The following is a 24037-nucleotide window of genomic DNA, read 5'->3' as shown; positions in this document are numbered from 1 at the left end:
TCAGCTCTTCTTTAACGGCTCTAACTGTCCGATAGTCTAAAACTGGTGTGACACAAAGTTCACACTCACGCACACGCACACACACACACACACACACACACACACTCGAAAACACACACTCACTCACACAAACTTGCACACATACACACACACTCGAAAACACACACTCACACAAACTTGCACACACACACTCGCACACACTCTCACACACACACTCACACACACACACACTCGAAAACACACACTCACACACACACACGCTGGCACACACTCGCACGCACACACACACACACACTCGCACACACTCGCACACACACACACTCGAAAACACACACTCACACACACTCGCAAACAACACACACTCGCAAACACACACACTCGCACGCACGCACGCACGCACACACACACTCGCACACACACACACACACTCACAAACACACACACACGCTCACATCCACTCGCACACACTTGAAAACACACACGCACACTCGCACACACACACACTCGCAAACAAACATACACTCACTCACACACTCACACTCACTCACACACACACACTCACTCACACAAACACTCACTCACACAAACACTCGCACATACACACACACTCGCAAACACACACACGCTCACATCCACTCGCACACACTCGCACACACACACACTCGCAAACACACACACTCGCAAACAAACATACACTCACACACTAGCACACACACACTCGCACACACACACTCACTCACACACTCACACACACACACTCACTCACACAAACACTCGCACACACACACGCTCACATCCACTCGCACACACTTGCAAACACACACACTCGCTCACACACACACACACACTCACGTAACACACCCGCTCTGCGATACTAGTAGTTTCGGGGGTCTACCACTAGGGGAAACACTGAGCTGGATGCGAGTCGAACTGAATATGCCATCGCTCCTCCCAGCGGTTGACTGTTAGCAGTCTCAAGGTGCGTTGCCGATAATGAGGATGCTCATGAGGAAGACCATGATGAAGAATATCCACATGAAGAAGCGGTCCATCACCTTGGCGATCTTCTTCCACTCGGCCACTTTCAGGCACGTGGCCTTCTGCTCGCGGAAGCAGTTCGCGATGTACTCAACATTCCAAACCAGCTTCGGGTCGCACCCGAGAATTCCGCCGTTGCCACGGTAACTGCAGTAAACACAGGGGTTAAAGGTCAGATGGAATGCGGCCGGTTTCTCGTCGTCGGGGCAACAGGGAGGCGGAGCTCCTTTCGGTTTCTCTTTGAGGTTCCTGTTGTGTTTGCGAACGAAGGGCTCGGATTCTTCCGACTTTCCGAACGGTGACGCGCAGCTCTCGCCGACCTCGTAGACGAAGAAGATCTTGGACATGTAGTCGATGATGAGAACTTTGGCCCAGTACGGCACCGGTTTGGCCTCCGCTCCACAGAAGTGAATGTTCATGATGAAGATGGTCAGAGAAGTGGACGCTGTGATCATGGTCATCGTCGCTACGTAGTACTTACCTAGCGAAGGAAGACAGAGCTCAAAGTCAATCTCTTTCTTGCTATCTTTTAATTAGCATGTTGCTAACATGATTAGCACATTGCTAGCATGTTTTAACATTTTGCTAACATGTTGCTAGCCTGATTTAACCTAGAACGTAGCCTTTAACTTAGTACTTACCTAGCGGAGAAAGACAGAGTTGTGCGTCAATCCCTTTCTTGCTGTCTTTTGAAATATTCACTGTCTATCTGATCTCAGCACGTTCACACTAGGATACAGACGTTAATTTGCTGTGTTCAGAACAGCATACTATCGGAAGTCAAAATTAAGCAAAACGTTTTTCGCCAGTTGGCTGTTTTTTTTTTTTTTTTCATAATGTGCCTGAAAGTTTGAAATAACTTTTAAAAGCTTGAAGTTTGAATTTAATTGTTGACACACACAAATATATATAGAGCATGTTTTAAAATCTCTTTATAATAACATATATATTTATTGCTCTAGCGTGTTTTAACATGTTGCTAGCATAATTTAGCACATTGTCAGCAAGTTTTAACCTATGGTTTTAACGTGTTGCTAACATGATTTAGCACAATGTTGGAATGTCACTAACATGATTAGCATGTTGTTAACGATTTAACATTGCTAACATGTTGCTAGTATGATTTAACACAGTCCTAGCATTAATTAGCATGTTGCTAGCATAATTATCACAGTGCTAGAATTAGTCTAACATGATTTAACACATTGCTTGCAGGAATTAGTATGTAGCTTACATGTTTTAAAATGTTGTTAGCATGTTGCTAACATGATTAGCACGTTGATAGCATGATTTAGCACATTGCTAGCATGTTTTAACATTCCGCTACCATGTTGCTACCTTGAATTGGCACACTGTTAACATGTTTAACATGTTGCTATTATGATATAGCATGTTGCTAACATGATTAGCACGCTGATTGCCTGATTTAGCACATTGCTAGGATGTTTTAACATTCTGCTACCATGTTGCTAACATGATGTAACATGTTGCTAACATGATGTAACATGTTGCTAGCTTGATTTAACATGTTGCTACCTTGAATTGTCACTTTGCTAACATGTTTAACAATGTTGCTATTATGATTTAGCACATTGCTAGGATGAATTTACATTTTGCTAGCATGATTTAACATGTTGCTAACATAATTTAGCATGTCACTAACATAATTTAGCATGTTGCTAACATGTTTCTAACATGATTTAACATTCTTAACACGTTTAACATGTTGCTAGTATGATTTATCACATTGATAGCATGTTACTAGCATGTTTAACATGTCACAAGCATTATTTTGGTTTTAGAAGAAGCAACTTAAATAGGATTTCAGTAAGTTGTTTCTGTCAATGAATGACCATATGTCCCTAAAACACTAAAACAGCAGTAGATCCGAGACTCACCGATCAGAGGAACGCTCTCGGAGGGAGGCATGCTCTCCGCCACCATCATCTGAAACACGGTGAGCGCTAGCAGAACCGTCACGCCCAGCGAAACCTTCTCTCCCGAGTCGGCGGGCAGGTAGAAGCCCAGAGGAGCCAGGAACGAGATGAGGAAGCAGGGCAGCAGCAGGTTAAAGATGTAGAACGAGCTCCGCCTCTGCAGCAGAACCGTGTAGGTGATGTCGGGATACGGGTCCGAGCAGCAGCCGTACATGATCACGTTCTTCGTGGCCGGCATCCCGTGACATTCCCACTCCACGTTCTCCACGAAGTCCGAGAGGTCGCCGCTGTCCATCCCCATAGCGATGTCCACCTGGAGGAGACCGATTCGAGACCACGACTTTATAACGCATGTCACACTATATACATCAACGGTGCAGTGTGTGGTTTTTAGCGGCATCTAGTGGTGAGTTTGCGAATTGCACCCAACAGAAGTTACGGTGGCGGACAGGAAGTGATATCGTATAGTAGCAACGAGGTTTCTTTACAAAGATAAATTAAGAAATTAGGTTTACTTAATTATTCAGTAAAACGATGTTATTGCGAATATTATAGTCACTTGTTCTTCATTGTGTCAGTGTCTTATTCGCTGACTTTAGCAGATTCTTATCATGAAGAACAACATAGTGAGGAAACACGTTTGTCCGTTCAGGGCCACCGTAGAAACATGTGGATGTAAGCGGACCCGCGGTGTGTGTGTAGAGAGAAACGCCTCATTATAAGCTAATAAACACATCACGGTTCATTTTGTAAGGTCTTTATACACCACTGAAAACATAGTTATGTTTATGATATTGCATTTCTGTCAACAGATCCTCCTAAATATTACACACTGCACCTTTAAGTGAAGAGTATATGTTATGCAGTTATTTATTTTAGTAGGAAAATACCATATACATAAAAGAAGTGGGCTCTTTGCTAACCAAAACTTTCCCATTTTATTAAATAACTTTAACTAAAAACAAAAAATCTCAAGAAAACGTGCTGATTTAAAAGCACTTTTCTCTCTCTCTCTTCCCTTTCTCTTTCTGGCCGCTGTGTTTGGTGTTTGTACCTGGTTCCCGTTGTAGGTCCACGAGCCGAAGGTCAGGTTGCACTGCTGGCTGTCGAAGGGGAAGTAGGAGACGTCCACCACACAGGAGCTCTTCGTGATGGCCGGGGCGTCCCAAGTGATCTCGCCGTTGTACCGCAGCACCACATTAGTGTCCACCGGCCCGGAGAAGTCATCATCCGCCCTGCCAGCGCACACGTGTGTGTTTGGAAGAGCAAAACACACAGAGAGAGAATTCAAGTTAAAGAGGACCTATTATGCCATAATGTTTTAATGTTTTCAATGTTCAAAAACACAGTATTTTTCATCTTTTTTGCGGCTCCTCTCTTCCCAGTCTGTCAGTAACGCTCTGTTTACTTCCTGTCTCTATGAAGCCCCTCCTTCTGAAAAGCACACTGTGCTCTGATTGGTCGGCTGGATCAGTGTGTTGTGATTGGTCGAGCGCTTCGAGTGTGTTTGGGAAAGTCCCGCCCCTTTCCATAACCGCCAGTTTAACACACTACTAACTAACTCAACCAGGCCCCGCCCCTTTATTCTGCGCATGAATTATTATAATGAGGAATATTGTGACGTGTTCGTTCCCGGGAGAAACTCAAGACTACAATGGAGGCGTTTCAGGAGTTCAGAAACACTGACACTGATATAGAGAAGAACTGGAGCGTTTTCATGATCAAACTGCAACATCACACACTGAAGATGAAGATGAAGATGGAAAGCATGGTGTTCTTTAAAAATAAACGTTCTTTATTGGCATCGATGGTTCCATGAAGAACATCCATGGAATCTTTCCATTTCTTTATAGTGGAAAAGGTTGTTTATGTTCTTTGCTCTAATACTGCAGCTGTATAGAGATCTCCACAGGAAAGCTAACGTGTGCATGAACGTACGGGCGTACTTGTTATACAGCACCAGGTCTGGTCTCCACACGAGGCTGCTGGGAATGCGAATCACCTCCAGACCGTCGTACTCATCTTTATTCCACTTCAGGTAGGCGTCGTGCCACGTCTGTCTGATCCACAGGTACGCGATCAACACCTGGTTCCTCTCGTCCTGCACAGAGCTCATTCCCCATCATCTATTATTCCCATTACTAGTCTCCTATTATCACTGTAAAGCTGCTTTGAAATTATCTATATTGTTAAAAAGTGTATTAAAGGTGACAGCTGTTGTTGAGTTTGCGATGTACAGGGTGATTCTCCTAAAATCGTAAAGAATTAAACTACTGCTTTATGTTTGTGTTAAAACACTTATCACATGATCTTAAAATAAAGATCTGATTTGATCTTGATCGACCATCTGTTTATTATAATGTGTGATGAAGTAATGCAGCAGAATAAAATCATTTAAATGCACATTGTCCGGTCTCTACTCGTGTCGCACACACTGCTGAATGTCTAGCTTTAGCAAAGTCCGTCTCTGGCATTAGCTATATGATGTTACTAAAGGTCAGCTGAGCAGAGACTCTCACACTGCTGTTAATATTAGATGCCAACTAGAGACAGACAGAAAGAGAGAGTGGCTGAGAGAGAGAGAGACGATGGCTATATCACATGTGCACTCTTAAAACTGAAGGATCTTTATTGACATCGAACTTTTAACATGTATAGAACCTTTTCATTGCACAAAGGGGTTCTTTGGAGTGAAAAAGGTTAGATTTTATTCTTAAAATTTAAGAAAATGGTTATTTTAAGTACTGCTCACTGAAAGGTTCTTTGGGGAAACAAAAATGTTTCATCACTGCGAAAACTCACTTTTGGAACTTTCATTTTTTACGAGTGTATGATGTCATATGATTGACAGATGAAAACTCACTTTTGGAACTTTTCTTTTTAGTGCATGATGTCACATGATTGACAGCTGTGAAAACTCACTTTTGGAACCTTAATTTTTGCGAGTGTATGATGTCATACGATTAACAGTTGCGAAAACTCACTTTTGGAATCGTTATTTTTTCGAATGTATGATGTCATATGATTGACAGCTGCGAAAACTCACTATTGGAACTTTAATTTTTTCGATTGTATGTTGACATATGATTGACAGCTACAAAAACTCACTATTGGAACTTTAATTTTTTACTGATGTCACATGATTGACAGCTGCGAAAACTCACTTTTGGAATCGATATTTTTTCGAGTGTATGTCATACGATTAACAGTTGCGAAAACTCACTTTTGGAATCGATATTTTTTCGATTGTATGTTGTCATATGATTGACAGCTGTGAAAACTCACTTTTGGAACCGTTATTTTTTTGAGTGTATGATGTCACATGATTGACAGCTGTGAAAACTCACTTTTGCAATCGTTATTTTTTCGATTGTATGATGTCATACGATTGACAGCTGCGAAAACTCACTTTTGGAACCGTTATTTTTTCGATTGTATGATGTCACATGATTGACAGCGGTGAAAACTCACTTTTGGAATCGTTATTTTTTCGATTGTATGATGTCACATGATTGACAGCTGTGAAAACTCACTTTTGGAACCGTTATTTTTTCGATTGTATGTTGTCATATGATTGACAGCTGTGAAAACTCACTTTTGGAACCTTAATTTTTACGAGTGTATGATGTCATACGATTGACAGCTGCGAAAACTCACTTTTGGAATCGTTATTTTTTCGAGTGTATGATGTCATATGATTGACAGCTGCGAAAACTCACTTTTGGAATCGTTATTTTTTCGATTGTATGATGTCACATGATTGACAGCTGTGAAAACTCACTTTTGGAATCGTTATTTTTTCGAGTGTATGATGTCACATGATTGACAGCTGTGAAAACTCACTTTTGGAACCGTTATTTTTTCGATTGTATGTTGTCATATGATTGACAGCTGCGAAAACTCACTTTTGAAATCGTTATTTTTTCGAGTGTATGATGTCATACGATTGACAGCTGCGAAAACTCACTTTTGGAATCGTTATTTTTTCAAGTGTATGATGTCATACGATTAACAGCTGCGAAAACTCACTTTTGGAATCGTTATTTTTTCGAGTGTATGATGTCACATGATTGACAGCTGCGAAAACTCACTTTTGGAATCGATATTTTTTCGATTGTATGTTGTCATATGATTGACAGCTGTGAAAACTCACTTTTGGAACTTAAATTTTTTACTGATGTCATTTGATTGACAGCTGCGCGAAAACTATGGAACTTTTCCGGAGTGTATGATGTCGCATGATTGAAAACTCACTTTTGGAACCTGAGTGTATGATGTCATGGCTAGTTGTTTCCCCAAATGAAGCAGTAAACTAATGAGGAGAGACTGACCATGTCTTTGATCTGAGACAGCGTGACCTGCAGCGTGACGTTCAGGGTTTTGTCAGTGTCGTCCACCGGTCGTAGAGCAGTGGAATAATTCTCCATCAGATCGTTCAACAGTTTGTGTGCGTATCGACCCTGAGCACAATGAGCTGCTGAACACACACACACACACACATTTAAAAAACATCCTAGTAAAACACTTCAGAAAAAAAGCTCCATGAACAATGTATAAATAATGTTTTTGACCTGATAACTTTGAACGAATGCTATATTAACGTTACTGGAAGAACGTTATAAAGTTCTGAGACCGTTCCATGAAGCTGATTAAAGTGTTGTGTCAAAGAGCCAACAAATACTCATAATATATATTGGGTTTTAAAACAGTTTTAACACATGAATGTGTTCTTGTTAGAGTAATGGGCTGGTTGTAACAACGTTTGGGATCAATTTGAGATTTCTAAACCAATTTATATGGCTGATAAATTTGAATATATTGAAAGTTTAAGACACAACACAAAACAACTAACAAAATGTGTCAAATTTCCCCAGTCTTTCTGTGTAACAATATTAAAAAGAAAAAAAGAAGAAGAAAAAAGCAATATTAAAACATTTAGATATAAAAAAAAATGTTTAAATAACAATTTAGGTAAAAGACAAGTTTTAAAATAAACTAAGTTTATGCTTAAAACATGAACAAACTCAAAAATAAACTAAATTCAAAGGGAAAAATATTTTATTTTACCACTGACACATTAAAAAAAAAATTCAATAATTGTATCAGAAAACAAAACTTAATATCAAACAAAGTCATTTTGCTTTTCAAGTAAATCTTGATTTTAGAATGTTAACATTTGTACTGGAAAACAAAACATTTATCAGAACATTTAACAAAACATTTATCACGCTGTCAGTATGTTATACTGTATGTTAAAATACTTGCAACTAACCTGATTAAAAGTCTTAACCAGTAACCCAGGGGAAAACGTTTTTAGTGAACATTTATTTTTTATTATTATTATTTGTTTCAGAGCGTTCAGAGAAAATACAAAAGTAACGTTAATGTTTGCAAAATTCTGAAATGGAATGTTGCCTAAACGTTCGAATAACGTTAAAAATCATTTCGAATGATCAGAGAACGTTCAAAAATGACGGTTTCACACCTTAATGGCAACTTTAACGAAACGTTCTTAGAACTGTTTTTGTTGTCTTTGAAGAACATAGGCTATTGCTTAACACCAAACCAGCCTGAATGAATATGAATGTATAATCTGGTTAGCGTGTCTCGCCTTCGACGAGCAACAACGCAGAGAACTCCTGACACTTCTTTAAAAAGCAGACACTTCATTTTTATAAATTTTTCAGGAAACAAAACTTAAAATCTTAAGTCATTTTGCTTTTCAAGCAAATCTTGATTTTATAATGTTAAAATTTGTAGTGGAAAACAAAACATTTATCAGTATTATACTGTACTGTATGTTAAATACAAACTAGAAACTATATTAAACGGTAACCAGTAACCCAGAATGTTTTTGTTGTTGAACATTTAATTTTTTTGTTTGTTTGTTTTTTTTCAGAACGTTCAGAGAAAATTCAAAAGTAACGTTCCCATAATGTTGGCGAAATTCTGAAATGGAATGTTCGTTCGAATAACGTTAAAAATAATTTCGAATGATCAGAGAACATTAAAAAATGACGTGTTCACAGTTCACACCTTAATGGGCACGTCAAAAGCGTTCTTAGAACTATTTTTGTTGTCTTTGAAGAACATATTGCTTAATTAACCTCCACTAGGCCTACCAAACCAGCCTGAAATGAATATGAATGTGTAATCTGGTTAGAATATGCGTGTCTCACCTTCGACGAGCAACAGCGCAGAGAAGAACAGCATCTCCATACAGATCCTCTCCATCCCCGCGAGCAGAGATCACCCGGGAGGTCCTACAGGAGCATCAGCGCTGGATCTGTTCTCTTCTCCCCGTTCCGCGCTCGATCCGCCGTCACTGGAGCTCCGGTGTCGCGTTGCCGTTGCGCTCCGGTAACCAGACGCGCCGCTATTCAGCTGTCAATCATGCGCGCAACAGGTGGGCTCGCGACAGGTAACGGAGATGATGTGGGGATTGAGACGGGAATAACACCTTTATCATCATTACCGTGTCCTAAAATAACACGGGAGCGAAATGCAATCTATAGGTCATCCGTCTAGTGCGCCTTTGGTTTAGTTATAGATGTTAAAGGGATACTACACTTTAAAATGAAAATTAGCCCATGATTTACTCACCCTCAAGTCATCCTACAAAGCGGATGCACTTTTATGATGGCCAGATGCACTTTTATGATGGACAGATGCACTTTTATGATGGACAGATGCACTTTTATGATGGACAGATGCACTTTTATGATGGACAGATGCACTTTTATGATGGATAGATGCACTTTAATGATGGACAGATGCACTTTTATGATGGACAGATGCACTTTTATGATGGATGCACTTTTATGATGGATAGATGCACTTTAATGATGGACAGATGCACTTTTATGATGGACAGATGCACTTTTATGATGGATAGATGCACTTTTATGATGGACAGATGCACTTTTATGATGGATAGATGCACTTTTATGATGGACAGATGCACTTTTATGATGGATAGATGCACTTTTATGATGGATAGATGCACTTTAATGATGGACAGATGCACTTTTATGATGGACAGATGCACTTTTATGATGGCCAGATGCACTTTTATGATGGACAGATGCACTTTTATGATGGACAGATGCACTTTAATGATGGATAGATGCACTTTTATGATGGATAGATGCACTTTTATGATGGATAGATGCACTTTTATGATGGATAGATGCACTTTTATGATGGACAGATGCACTTTTATGATGGATAGATGCACTTTTATGATGGACAGATGCACTTTTATGATGGATAGATGCACTTTTATGATGGATAGATGCACTTTAATGATGGACAGATGCACTTTTATGATGGACAGATGCACTTTTATGATGGATAGATACACTTTTATGATGGACAGATGCACTTTTATGATGGACAGATGCACTTTTATGATGGCCAGATGCACTTTTATGATGGACAGATGCACTTTTATGATGGACAGATGCACTTTAATGATGGATAGATGCACTTTTATGATGGATAGATGCACTTTTATGATGGATAGATGCACTTTTATGATGGATAGATGCACTTTTATGATGGATAGATGCACTTTTATGATGGACAGATGCACTTTTATGATGGATAGATGCACTTTTATGATGGACAGATGCACTTTTATGATGGCCAGATGCACTTTTATGATGGACAGATGCACTTTTATGATGGACAGATGCACTTTAATGATGGATAGATGCACTTTTATGATGGATAGATGCACTTTTATGATGGCCAGATGCACTTTTATGATGGACAGATAGACTTTTATGATGGACAGATGCACTTTTATGATGGATAGATGCACTTTTATGATGGACAGATGCACTTTTATGACGGCCAGATGCACTTTTATGATGGATAGATGCACTTTAATGATGGACAGATGCACTTTTATGACGGCCAGATGCACTTTTATGATGGATAGATGCACTTTTATGATGGATAGATGCACTTTTATGATGGACAGATGCACTTTTATGATGGACAGATGCACTTTTATGACGGCCAGATGCACTTTTATGATGGATAGATGCACTTTTATGATGGATAGATGCACTTTTATGATGGACAGATAGACTTTTATGATGGACAGATGCACTTTTATGATGGCCAGATGCACTTTTATGATGGACAGATGCACTTTTATGATGGACAGATGCACTTTTATGATGGATAGATGCACTTTTATGATGGACAGATAGACTTTTATGATGGACAGATGCACTTTTATGATGGCCAGATGCACTTTTATGATGGACAGATGCACTTTTATGATGGACAGATGCACTTTTATGATGGACAGATGCACTTTTATGATGGATAGATGCACTTTTATGATGGATAGATGCACTTTAATGATGGACAGATGCACTTTTATGATGGATAGATGCACTTTAATGATGGACAGATGCACTTTTATGATGGATAGATGCACTTTTATGATGGATAGATGCACTTTAATGATGGACAGATGCACTTTTATGATGGATAGATGCACTTTAATGATGGACAGATACACTTTTATGATGGATAGATGCACTTTTATGATGGATAGATGCACTTTAATGATGGACAGATGCACTTTTATGATGGATAGATGCACTTTAATGATGGATAGATGCACTTTTATGATGGACAGATGCACTTTTATGATGGACAGATGCACTTTTATGATGGATAGATGCACTTTTATGATGGACAGATGCACTTTTATGATGGATAGATGCACTTTTATGATGGATAGATGCACTTTTATGATGGACAGATGCACTTTTATGATGGATAGATGCACTTTTATGATGGACAGATGCACTTTTATGATGGATAGATGCACTTTTATGATGGACAGATGCACTTTTATGATGGATAGATGCACTTTTATGATGGATAGATGCACTTTTATGATGGACAGATGCACTTTTATGATGGATAGATGCACTTTAATGATGGATAGATGCACTTTTATCATGGATAGATGCACTTTTATGATGGATAGATGCACTTTAATGATGGATAGATGCACTTTTATCATGGACAGATGCACTTTTATGATGAACATATGCACTTTAATGATGGATAGATGAACTTTTATGATGGACAGATGCACTTTAATGATGGATAGATGCACTTTTATGATGGATAGATGCACTTTTATGATGGATAGATGCACTTTAATGATGGATAGATGCACTTTTATGATGGACAGATGCACTTTTATGATGGATAGATGCACTTTTATGATGGACAGATGCACTTTTATGATGGATAGATGCACTTTTATGATGGATAGATGCACTTTTATGATGGACAGATGCACTTTTATGATGGATAGATGCACTTTAATGATGGATAGATGCACTTTTATCATGGATAGATGCACTTTAATGATGGATAGATGCACTTTAATGATGGATAGATGCACTTTAATGATGGATAGATGCACTTTTATCATGGACAGATGCACTTTTATGATGGATAGATGCACTTTCATGATGGATAGATGCACTTTTATGATGAATAGATGCACTTTTATGATGAATAGATGCACTTTTATGATGAATAGATGCACTTTTATGATGAATAGATGCACTTTCATCATGGATGGATGCGCTTTGATGGACTTAAAAATATACCCATTCACTGCCATTATAAAGCTTGGAAGAGTTAGGAAATTTTATAATATAACTCAGATTGTCTTCGTCTGAAAGAAGAATGTCATACACACCTAGGATGAGTTCAGGGTGAGTAAATTTAGATTTTGTGGTGAACTATCCCTTTAAAAGAGCGGGGAGATCTGTGGCTCGGAAAGGGGATGGAGTTTATCCGTGCCTTCAGAAGAAAGATATGCATCTAGCCATCAGAAACCCGACAAAACGGACGGATCCCGAGAATCCTGATCAGTTTGGACCGGACCTCAGTGTAATGCTGTGGTACTTTCATACAAACACATGTATTGAATGATTACAATTTGCAAGTCACTGTAAATTGCTTAAATTATTACTATGGAACCGTCTGAAAATATAATATCCAAAAATAGTCCAAAAAAAAAACCATGGTACTAATGTAAACACTGATATATATATATATATATATATATATATATATATTGTAAACATGGTACTAATGTAAACCATGGTACTAATGTGAACACTGATATATATATATATATTGTAATGTAAACATGGTACTAATGTAAACACTGATATATATATATATATATATATATATATATATATATATATATATATATATCACATTATCACTATTACTCACAGACAACAAACGTAATACTTAAGACATTAGACATTGCTGAATGAATTTTTTAAATCCAATTGTTATGTATAATATATTGTTATATATTAGATTTCTGAAGGATCATGTGACACTGAAGACTAGAGTAATGATGCTGAAAATTTTAAAATATATAAAAATATAAAAAAGTTATTTTAAATCGTCATAATATTTCACAATATTACTGTTTTTTTGGTGTATTTTTAATAAAATAAATGTAGCCTTGGGGAGCAGAAGAGACTTCTTTTAAAAACATTAAAAATCTAACAGATGCAAAACTTTTGAACGGCAGTCTCTCTCTCTCTCTCTCTTTCTATATATATATATATATATATATATATATATATGCCAAGCTCTGTCTCCATGATCATATATTCTGTATGAATGTGTTTGAGCTCTCAGAACCTGCAGTCAATGCAAAATACAGATCATCCAAACGTTACATGCTCAGCCATGAAACTAGTGTTTATTTCACTATTCCACAAAGCAATAATAAATAAAGGCATTGCCACATTGCTTTAATTTATACAGACTTTAATAGCTTTATTTACAGATGAACTCTTGTCTTTCATATATTTGCGCGTGCGTGTGTGTGTGTGTTTTCCAGTCTTGAATGTTTGAGATTAACATCTATGAGTGAAAGGAACCATTTCACGTCGTTCTGTTTGACAATGTAGTTTTAAAAATGTTTTCCAGATAAAAGAGCCAATGATTGTGCGGGAGGGAGAAAGACTGCAGTGCTGATTGTGTGTGTGTGTGTGTGTGTGTGTGAGGGGGCGGGGCTACAGTCGGGCTGGAGTCAGATTGCTGCACCGTTCTGAGGGAAATGATGATGATGATGATGAAGATTATAAGAGAGAAAGAAAAAAGGCACATCCAAACCAAAATAAGTAAACAAAAGAAAGAGATAGAAAAGTTCACAGTCAGTTCACCCAAAAATGAAAGTAAGCGTATCTTTTACTCGCGCTCATGTTGTTCAAAAACCTGCATTTTAACTGCAAAAATCTTTCTTTGTACAGAGAAAGAGCAGCGTGAACATTCAGCTAAACGTCTCCTGCTGAAGAAATACGAGTTTAGAACAACATAAACGTGACGTTTTCAGTTTGGGATGAACTATTTTGAGGAAAGAAATGGAAAAGATGGAGAGAGAACAGCAGGGAGGAGAGAACGAGTGTGATTGTGTGAGATCAGGTGCTTCGGCTCCTCGTGTGGGACTCAGTTGCTGAGCAATAGTTCTGTCGCTGTCTCCACGTCCCAGGACTTCGACGACAGCGCCACTATTACTGCGTTCTGCACAGAGGAAAACATGGCGGGAGGAAACACTTTCAGCACAATTACTACACCTATTACTGTCTGCTCAACCAAACGGTGGAGCACATTTTGAGTCACTATATTGTATTGAGAGGAGTATTTAAAGGGATAGTTCACTTTTGAAATTAATTTTTGGTATGTTTTAGCTTACCTCAAGGGCATCCAAGATGTAGGTGTCTTTGTTTCCGCAGAAGTTTCAATTTTGATATTTTTAGGTCAAACCGTTCTTGTCTGTCAGTCATATAATGCAGGTCTATGGTCACCACCTCAAAGAGCAGCACAGAGAAGTCCAAATTAAACATGATTTAATGACTCATAAATGTAAGTACACATTGATGGCCTAAGACACGAAACGAGCGGTTTGTGTGAGAAAACCAACAGTATTTATATCGTTTTTACCTCTTGTAGGCCATGAAACGGGACCCCAAATTTGGGCTACCGGTACCATTTTGAGGGATTACATTTCTTTTTGATTTTCATGAAGGTACACATCTCTAGTGTTGGAAAATGTGTGATAGCATCCGATCCATGGTAGCTTTCATTAGAAATCAACACTTATATCATCCTACCTCAAGGTAAGGTGTTCAGTGACTACAAGAGAGAAAAATTTATCCTTTTATAATTTTGAAAAATGTATTTAAAAAAATTAAAAAAAAAATTTAATATAAAAATTTATATAAATTTATACAATTATTATAACATTTTAAATTTATTTAAAGAAAAATTCGTTTATCCTTTTTCTTGACATATGTTTGAAAATCGTCCTCCGTAACCAAAAACTACCTTGAATCTAATGCTATCACACATTTTTCAAATACAGGGTCATATACCTACACAAAAATCACCATGCGGTTTAATCCCTCAAAATGGTACCAATCAACCCTCTGTCTCACGGCCTATTGTAACCACAGCCACGTCCAAGTGATCTGAGGGCGCGGGCGCTTCGGTCTGCGCAAGCGCCGGAAGTGATCTCTCTGAAAAAATTCAACGTTGTCTGTTGATATATCGAAATCGTCTTCCATTGCGATTCCCTGTATATCTAAATATGTTTAGATCTTCACAGTGAAAGGTAACACTTCCGAAATCTCTGTGTAAACAATGAGTGACGTACACGCGCGAGAGATCACTTCCAGACCGAAGCGCCCGCGCCCTCAGATCTCTTGGACGTGGCTGTGTTTACAAGAAGTAAAAACGACATAAATACTGTTGGTTTTCTCACACAAACCGCTCGTTTCGTGTCTCAGGCCATCAATGTGTACTTACATTTACGAGTCATTAAATCATGTTTAATTTGGACTTCTCTGTGCTGCTCTTTGAGGTGGTGACCATAGACCTGCATTATATGACTGACAGACAAGAACGGTTTGACCTAAAAATATCAAAATTGAAACTACTGCGGAAACAAAGACACCTACATCTTGGATGCCCTTGAGGTAAGCTAAAACATACCAAAAATTAATTTCAAAGTGAGCTATCTCTTTAACTCAAACTGATTGAGCCATCTCTACCGTCTGGTTAAGGTATGTTATGCCAAAAAAAATCCACTAGATGTCACAGTGTCGATCAACAGCACTTGTCACAACACTTCTTCTAACATGGATGTCAGAAACAAATAAATCACCCCAGCCATGTGAACTGTTTTTGGTGAAATGTTGCAAGCTAAGCATTTTTTTTTTTTACATATTACACTGTAAGAGCCCTAACTTTACAAAATTATATAAAGTATGTTTTTAATAATTTTTCAAAAACATGCTCAACCAAACGGTTGATTTGGCACATAACGATTAAGAATGGACATTACAATGCACTATTAAAACTTGGTTGTAATTCAAGAATGCTTTAGAATAAAGACCTAAGTTTAGTCTTGTTTTAAAGAAAACATTCAGCAGATTATTGCTGAAGTAAAAGCACTTCAAAAAATAAAAGTATGAAAAAGTTATGGAAGTAACTTGTTATCCTGTTATATCCTGTACTTAATATTTTTCTTTTATATAAAATCTATATTTTACAAAATATTTTTTACTATAAAATCAAAGCCATATATCTAACCAAGTTGTGTTCCAAATTTGAAGTTGATATCACAAAAATTGAAGTTCCCATGAGATTTTGTTTAGGCGTAACACCAAAAATGACATAAATTCCATTGAATTTAATTGTATGCATTTTGCTGTAACAAATTAATACATTTCTGTCCAAATATCACTTCTGTTACAAAATATGGAAGCTTGAGACTCAGACCTTTCTGACAACGTGTTTTGTCAAGACTAGAAAAGGTTTTGATCATAAATTATGATGGGCAATGAAAAAGTATGGCAAAGTATGTGTATGAATTCCGGTGCCATTTTTTACCATTAAGTGACATCTCAACCATTTGGTAGAGGCCGATATTAAAAAAATTATGGGATGTGTTGAAAAAAATGCATTGAGTGTGGTTACTAGCGACATAAGGAGATAAGAAATGCAAACAAAAACATTTTTCATCACTTTTTTCTTGGTGCGGACTTCAAAGGGTTAAAAAGTATGCAAAATCCCATTAGTGGCGTCTAAAGCACAGCATGTGCACTTGTTAGGGCACTATGAATTCCACAAGGCGGGAAAACGTGGACGGAATCGCGGAATCCAGTCATAAAAACGGGATTTACTGTATATCTATATGAGGATGTGAACGCATGAACTTCATCTCCAGAGCCACTCTGAGCATTCACCGTTTCATTTCAGAAACTCTCTTCACTGAAACCCCTCAAAATAAAAGTTTGGTTTAACTTGAAGAAATTCTGACAGACATATTTTACAGATGTAAACTTTGTTTGACAAAAAAGTTAGTTTTATTTGATATGATTAAAAGTAATATTGATTTAATCATATGGTTAAAATGAATGTTTTATGCCTTCATTTGATTACCAGAAAAATAACTTCATAGAAATTAAAAAAATAAATGTTTTATTTATTTTATAAATTGTTGTTTTTATTAATTCAATTAAAATATACATGATTTTTGATTATTAAAACTTAATTAAACCATTAAAATGGAATTCAGAAACCTTAACAAAAAATATTTTTTTTAAAAATCAAATGGAATTTGAGAAAAAATTTATAAAACCTATTTCATAGAGCCCTAAACATGTAGTTTTTGTTAAACTTTTAATAAATTGTTGTTAAATTGATTAAGCTGCATGATTTCAATTAATTAGACATGCTTTCTAAATACTCATATTTTATTTAACCAATAAAAAGAAGTCAAAAATAAAATAAAATGGAATTTGGGGAAAAATAAACAGGCTTTCATAGGGCCCTCATTTTTGAACATGCTTTCTGAACAAGTATTTTGCACAAAGTCCTACAGAAGAAGCTCAGCTGACAGGGGCCGTTCTGAACAAACCTTCTTCCAGTTCATTCAGTGTTATCTGGTTTTTAATTATTAATTGCAAAAACATTATTTATACATCTTTCATGGAAAGTTTTTTTTTTCTTTCTTTTTGTTGGACATTTTAGTTGGACGTTCGTCTGACGTTTTTTAAATGTTACTACTTGTTTCAGAACATTCAAAAGTAACGTTCGCATAATGTTTGAAGAATGATAAAATGTTCGTATAACCAAGAAAAAACATTTTGAACATTCAAAAATAACATTTAGTTTTTATACCTGTGGTTTTTGTAAGTGTGTGTTTCTCTACTCACTTTCTCGAAGCCCATAGCGCAGAGTTTGTCTATTTTGCGTGTGTAGTCTGGGCTGGAGACGGGCGCTCCCGCGTAAACATGTGACCAGAGTCGAGCCGTCTGTTTGAACATCTCTGGGTTCTGTTTATACTGTGAGACAGGAAATAAACACAGTGAAGACAGGAAGTGACCACATCAGCCTGACACCCAAACGAAATCAACCTCCTTTAGTCTATCAGAAGTGTGTAGAGTTATTAGTATCTCATTTTCTAGCGGATAACTTTCTGAATTGCACGTATCAGTCATAAACAATAGTAAAACTACGATGGTACAAAACTGTTCAAAAGTTTGAGAAACATTATGCTTGATGATCTGCATTTATTTGTAAAAACAGTGAAATATTATTACAATGTAAATCAGCTGTTTTCTATGTGAATATATAGTAAAGTGTAATTTATTCCTGTGATCAAAGCTGAATTTTCAGCATCATTACTCCAGTCTTCAGTGTCACATGATCCTTCAGAAATCACTCTAATATGAGGATCTGATGCTCAAGAAACAGTTATGATTATTATGATGAATAGAAAGTCAAAAAAGCAGCATTTATTTGTAACAGTAATCTTTTGTAACATTATAAATGTCTTTACTGTCACTTTTAATCAATTTATTGCGTCCTTGCGGAATATTAATAAAAATTAAAATAATAAAAAAAGATTGTCTTTCGAAGTTTAATAATCACATTAGGACGCATCACGATTCCTGTCTTTCTGTCGCCAAATTTAATACATCTTAACGATAATTAAGAGTATAATACCATTCAAGATATTAAGAACTTTTCATGGCCTTAAATTCGATCAAACAAAATTCTTTTTTCTTTTTTTAAATGATTTATCCGTGCACATCATTATTGTTTTATTAATCTTGAATGAGAATAAGTTCCTCTCGCAGCATCTCTTCTCTTCTCTGATGATGTGGGCGGGGCTATAACCTGTCACTCACATGAGATCAGCCAATAGCAAACCACAACCAGCCAATCAAATCCCCACAGGCAAAATCAAGCCCCGCCCACATTTGTTCTTGTTCCAGAAGCGTTTCACTCGGATATACAGAACAATAGAGGAGAAAAGACTAGCGTAACACACATGGGGACTCTGAGCGCTACAGACACTCTTAGAACCACTACAGATTTTGCTATAATATTTGTACGGCCACTTTTTGTTGCTCGTTCCCGACACAAGCTCACATATACCGCTGAAACTCGAAAAATTAGAATATTGTGCTAAAGTTATGATTTTGATGCTTATGGCTTACAGCTTATGAGAACCCTAAATTCAAAATATCAGAAAATTAGAATATTACATGAAATCAATAAAAAAAAAAGGATTTTAAATACAGAAATGTCGGCCCTCTGAAAAGTATAATCATGCATATGTATATAGTTATATATACTAAATATATTAGTTTCCCCTTTTAAGTTGAATTACTGAAATACATGAACTTTTGCACCATATTCTAATTTTTCAAGTTTCACTTGTACATTTAATATTTGTTATTATTTCAACTTTGTGGTGTTATTTGTCAATTAGTGTTTGTGTTTTGTTGTTTGTAGATGTATTGTTAATTGTATTTTGTTGTGTTTTTGATATGTAGTGACTGTTATGTGGTGGGACCCCCTCGAAAACAAGATGATTCATCTCAAGGGGTTAATCCTAATAAATACATAATTTTCTATATTACCTGATTGGCGACTACAGCGTCCTGTGGATCATCTGGTTCAGCAGCGGCCAGAAGAGCCTGTAGTGACAGTAACACTGTTCGGAGGGTCATGGCCGCCGCCCTGAAACACACACACACACACACACACACACACACACACACGAGAGAGTTCATCAGTTTCAGTGTTCACTGTGTCTTCACAGCGCTATTCAGAATGATCTTACCACTGGTCCTTTAGGATGTCCAAGCAAATGGCTCCTGTTACTGAGCTGATGTTGGGATGCCAGATCTTCGTTATAAACCGAACCTGAAAAACATCAGCGGACAAGTGGAATTAATACCTGAAGAAGTGAGACACATTAGTCAATAGCAGAGCAGGCACCTCACAATGTGATTCAGTTTCAATTCAGGGAATCACAATGCAAACAAAATGCATCTAAAGCGCTAATATTTGGCGAATAAATGCAGCTTGTTGCAATATAAATCTGCACTACAATCTACAACACACTTTAAAGTATAAAGTTCGTGTGCACAGCCAACAGAAGTAGAAGAATACGCAGGTAAATAAGCTTCTTTTAGATGCGGCTTCGCAGTTTTCATGCTGTAAATGAGATTATGTATCAGAACTGCCTCAAACGTTGTTGTTGTCAATCGGCATGCTTCTTGTTTTCTGTGGTTGTGCTTGAGAGCAATCATCTCTCGTTACTCACCTTAGGTGGATTAAATGGATACGTCTCTGGAATTTTAATTTCTAGTTGAAATCTGCCACCTACAAAACAGGAAAAGACAGAAAATCACATAAAACTAGAGTCAAAATCAAAACAATTTATGAAATCAACATCATATTAGTGTAAATATCTACTCCAGTAAGCATGCATACGTGTCACCAAGACATCTGATAAAAACATCATCTGAAACGTTTAGAAACATCAACATTTAAACAAGTGCATGCATTTAGAAAATTATTTGTCGTTCCAATGTCAGAAAGGAAACGTTTTAGAAATGAGACACTAATGTACACGAAAAAATGGCACACTGTCATTCAATTTAGGAATTTGAAAATATCCTTCATTTGATTTTATCTGTATTTAAAACCAGTTTAAGTCGACATAGACAAGACTGTACAATATCAAACGCTGATAGCAGAAGTGCTATGCTGGTTGAAAAGGAGAAATAAGATTATTTATTTCCACAACAATATATATTTTTCATTAAAATAATGCAAAATACAGTTTGACAGCTGTTTGTGTGGCAGGCGTGGCATCAAATAGTGCAGATATCTTGAGGTGTATGTGGTTGATCAGGTAAGACAGAAACGCAATAGATCAAAATAATTAATTTGCTCTCGCCTTCATAAGGTGTGTCTGGCGGTCCTGCGATTTCCCCTCTCAGCTCTGTGAAATTCTCATCCACTAAATCAACCTTGATCTGGTTTTTACTTGTCTGTGAAAATAAAAAGAAATGTCAGGAAAGTTAGTCAACAAAAAAATAAAAATCCATTCCACAAAATTGTTCACTTTCGTCCCCAAAATGAGAGCAGAAAAAGCCTTGGAAAGTATGGATTAGGTTTGCAACTTTGGGACGGTTGCTATTCGTTTTCTTGATGCCTTAAAAAATGAACACAGGCTTCAAAATTTAAAGTCGAATCTTGGAATTTAAATGGCAAAATACAATTAACCCCAAACTTTGCAACTAAATCCAAAATTCCAACTTAATAATGCTCAACTCGCCAAAATTCAAAAGGACCAACTCTTAGCAAAAACATCCTAGAAACTTCTGACAAGGCTCTCTCAAAGTTATGAACAAAGTTATGGCAAAACATATTTTTGTTAACTGGGATACTGTAGTCAAGTCTTGGTACAGTGATGATATCAGAAGGTAAATGCAACTAAAAATCATAAAAACATGATTGTTTTTGTACCCTGGTAATTGTATTTTTGGCACTTCATTTGTGACTGACAGTTGTAACAATTCACTATAATTAGTAATACCCAACTAAACCTGTAATTTAAGTTAGATACTTAATGAAGGATCAGAGATTTAGTTCATTTGTGCTGAAGTTTTAATTCGTTTACACTCGTTTTAAAAGTTTCACACAACACTCAATACACACATTAGTTCATTATAACATATTATTTAAAGAATAAACATTAATCACGAGTCACAAATGGAGGTTTTAATGAAAATTTGCGTCCGTAACACAATTACAATCATCAATTTTATCATTGTTGTGATTCTGTCGAAGCTATCAAATCCTATCATTAACTATCATAAAAGTTTGCCATACAATAAAAACATGTCAGCCCACATAAATTAACCCAAATATTAATTGTTATGCGCCTAAAAATGTTGTTTTAACGTCAAATGTAAGCGTAAATGTGTGTGTTTATGTAGCACTAGCTGGCCTTCGGTTAGCATGCGGCTAGTCACACACAGGCCTTTATAAAAAACACTATAAACACACACGAATACACATCAAACCGCTGCATAAACACAATAAATACAGCAGAATCGATTAAATAAGCACATTTGAATGCCAGAGATATGTGTTTTGGCTTGTTTCGGAGGGTTGGACTCGTTTAAATGCGGTTCGGCCTGGACGGGACAAACATCCCATAATATTCCCCCAAATCGCGTATCTGACACCCAAAACACACATTAAACTGCATCATCTCAATGAACGAGACAAATCACAGCTTTAGCGGATTCGGTCCAGATCAGAGTGAGTCACAATTGATCCGTCCATCATTTCACATGATTAAATGCACATGTGTCAGTCATAAGGCATGATTGACAGCTGTCAAGCGAAATGCACACATGTGTGTAAGTGCTAAACGAACCTCTTCGCTTTTCAGAACCTCTTTAAACTCCCGTTTGATCCGCTGAACCGCGATGTTGGCCATGCTGTTCATACACCACCACCACCAACAACACACACACACACACACACACACACACACACACACACACACACACACACCCCTCTCCCTCTCTCTCTCTCTCTCTCTCTCTCTCTCTCTCTCTTTTGCAGCTGTGTACAATAAAGATGTAATACCATAGTATTTTTGATGTGCCTTGGTACATGAATATGGTAATCATTCCATGGTATCAATCAAGTATTGACTCCTGATACCAGTAACAACCACCACAGTAACTTTTGCAAAACCTTCAGGTTTTTGTCCTGTATAATTTATTCAGAGTGAGTGTGAGCGAATGTTGTGTCTGTACATCACGTTTTAGTTTAAAGGTGCTTTATTGGCATGACAAATGTTTTTACATTCATATTTCCAAAGCATTTGCAGCCTTTCTGCATGCAGTTGAAACTGGAAAATGAAAGTAGTGCAAAACAACACAAACAACATAAAAACTGTAATTGACAAATAAATATAAAACAGAATTACAAAATAAAATTAATTTATAAGTAAAAGTATATAAAAGTAATAATAATAATACGATAATATAATAATAAAAAAATATAAAATAGCATTTATAAATTCCCTGGTGAAAAAAAAAGAAGCTAAGTATACTTGCAGCCAGACTAATTCAATATACTTCAAGTGTGTTAATGATTAGTTAACTTGAAGTGTGCTATTTTGGAACAACTAATAGTATATTTTAGTTGTAATTAAATTGTAATAAAGCACAACTTTAAGTGTATTCAGTGTACTTTTGTGTGCTAAATTGGAACAACTATAGGCCTATACTTTAAGTACATGCCTGGGTCGGAACTAATTACATGCATGATTAGTGATATTAAAGTGTACTTTATTTGTGTTACAGGCACATTACAAATTCATTACGAGTGTCTTCAAAACATACAAGCAATATACCATAAGTGTATTATATTTGAGTAAAAAGTATATGCAATACATTTGGCTTATTCCAAATACTACAAATTGCACACGTTGTCTTCAATAGCAAATGCACATTAATAAACAAATATTACTTAGCTAAACTTTGTAGAATATACTATTGTATACTATAATGTATTTTGAAAGTATATTTTCAATGCGCAATGATCATTTTCAGCATTTTTTAAAGTAAAGTGCAAATAAATACACTTTTAAA

The 24037-nt window shown here is 36.8% G+C and overlaps 2 protein-coding genes across 3 annotated transcripts; both read right to left on the bottom strand.

Moving 5' to 3' along the window:
• Nucleotides 1-841: 841 nt before the first annotated feature.
• Nucleotides 842-9449, bottom strand: LOC130078670 (neuronal acetylcholine receptor subunit alpha-9-II). 2 transcript variants are annotated; one of them, XM_056244256.1, is made up of 6 exons: nucleotides 9155-9449; nucleotides 7307-7452; nucleotides 4922-5076; nucleotides 4030-4210; nucleotides 2937-3288; nucleotides 842-1519 (listed from the first exon to the last, which is right to left on the bottom strand). In XM_056244256.1, the coding sequence occupies exons 1-6, from the start codon at nucleotides 9207-9209 to the stop codon at nucleotides 975-977; spliced, it is 1434 nt and encodes a 477-aa protein (XP_056100231.1). In that variant the 5' UTR covers nucleotides 9210-9449; the 3' UTR covers nucleotides 842-974. The 2 variants fall into 2 exon arrangements, with proteins under 2 accessions (XP_056100231.1, XP_056100232.1); XM_056244257.1 differs by having other exon boundaries at nucleotides 7307-7449.
• Nucleotides 9450-14347: 4898 nt separating this feature from the next.
• ube2ka (ubiquitin-conjugating enzyme E2Ka (UBC1 homolog, yeast)) lies at nucleotides 14348-22943 on the bottom strand. The gene is made up of 7 exons (XM_056244255.1): nucleotides 22810-22943; nucleotides 21319-21412; nucleotides 20680-20738; nucleotides 20194-20276; nucleotides 19991-20090; nucleotides 18275-18403; nucleotides 14348-14576 (listed from the first exon to the last, which is right to left on the bottom strand). Exons 1-7 carry the CDS (start codon nucleotides 22879-22881, stop codon nucleotides 14502-14504), a joined length of 612 nt encoding a protein of 203 aa, XP_056100230.1. The 5' UTR covers nucleotides 22882-22943; the 3' UTR covers nucleotides 14348-14501.
• Between the last annotated feature and the right edge of the window lie 1094 nt (nucleotides 22944-24037).

Source organism: Rhinichthys klamathensis, unplaced genomic scaffold, assembly GCF_029890125.1.
Source record: "Rhinichthys klamathensis goyatoka isolate OS25496 unplaced genomic scaffold, OSU_Roscu_1.1 h1tg000947l_1, whole genome shotgun sequence".
Taxonomy (NCBI): Eukaryota; Metazoa; Chordata; class Actinopteri; order Cypriniformes; family Leuciscidae; genus Rhinichthys; species Rhinichthys klamathensis.
Note: the sequence above shows the minus strand (reverse complement) of the source record. Positions and strands in the feature narration are given on the sequence as shown.

Coding starts and splice junctions, on each gene's coding strand:
- LOC130078670 (XM_056244256.1), bottom strand. CDS start 9,209: ATGGAGAGGATCTGTATGGAGATGCTGTTCTTCTCTGCGCTGTTGCTC. Junction 5,077..7,306: donor TGTCTCAGATCAAAGACATG/GTCAGTCTCTCC, acceptor AGCTCTGTGCAG/GACGAGAGGAACCAGGTGTT. Junction 1,520..2,936: donor CGAGAGCGTTCCTCTGATCG/GTGAGTCTCGGA, acceptor TTCCTTCGCTAG/GTAAGTACTACGTAGCGACG.
- ube2ka (XM_056244255.1), bottom strand. CDS start 22,881: ATGAACAGCATGGCCAACATCGCGGTTCAGCGGATCAAACGGGAGTTT. Junction 20,091..20,193: donor GACATCCTAAAGGACCAGTG/GTAAGATCATTC, acceptor TGTGTGTTTCAG/GGCGGCGGCCATGACCCTCC. Junction 18,404..19,990: donor ACGCTGTAGTCGCCAATCAG/GTAATATAGAAA, acceptor CCTGTCTCACAG/TATAAACAGAACCCAGAGAT.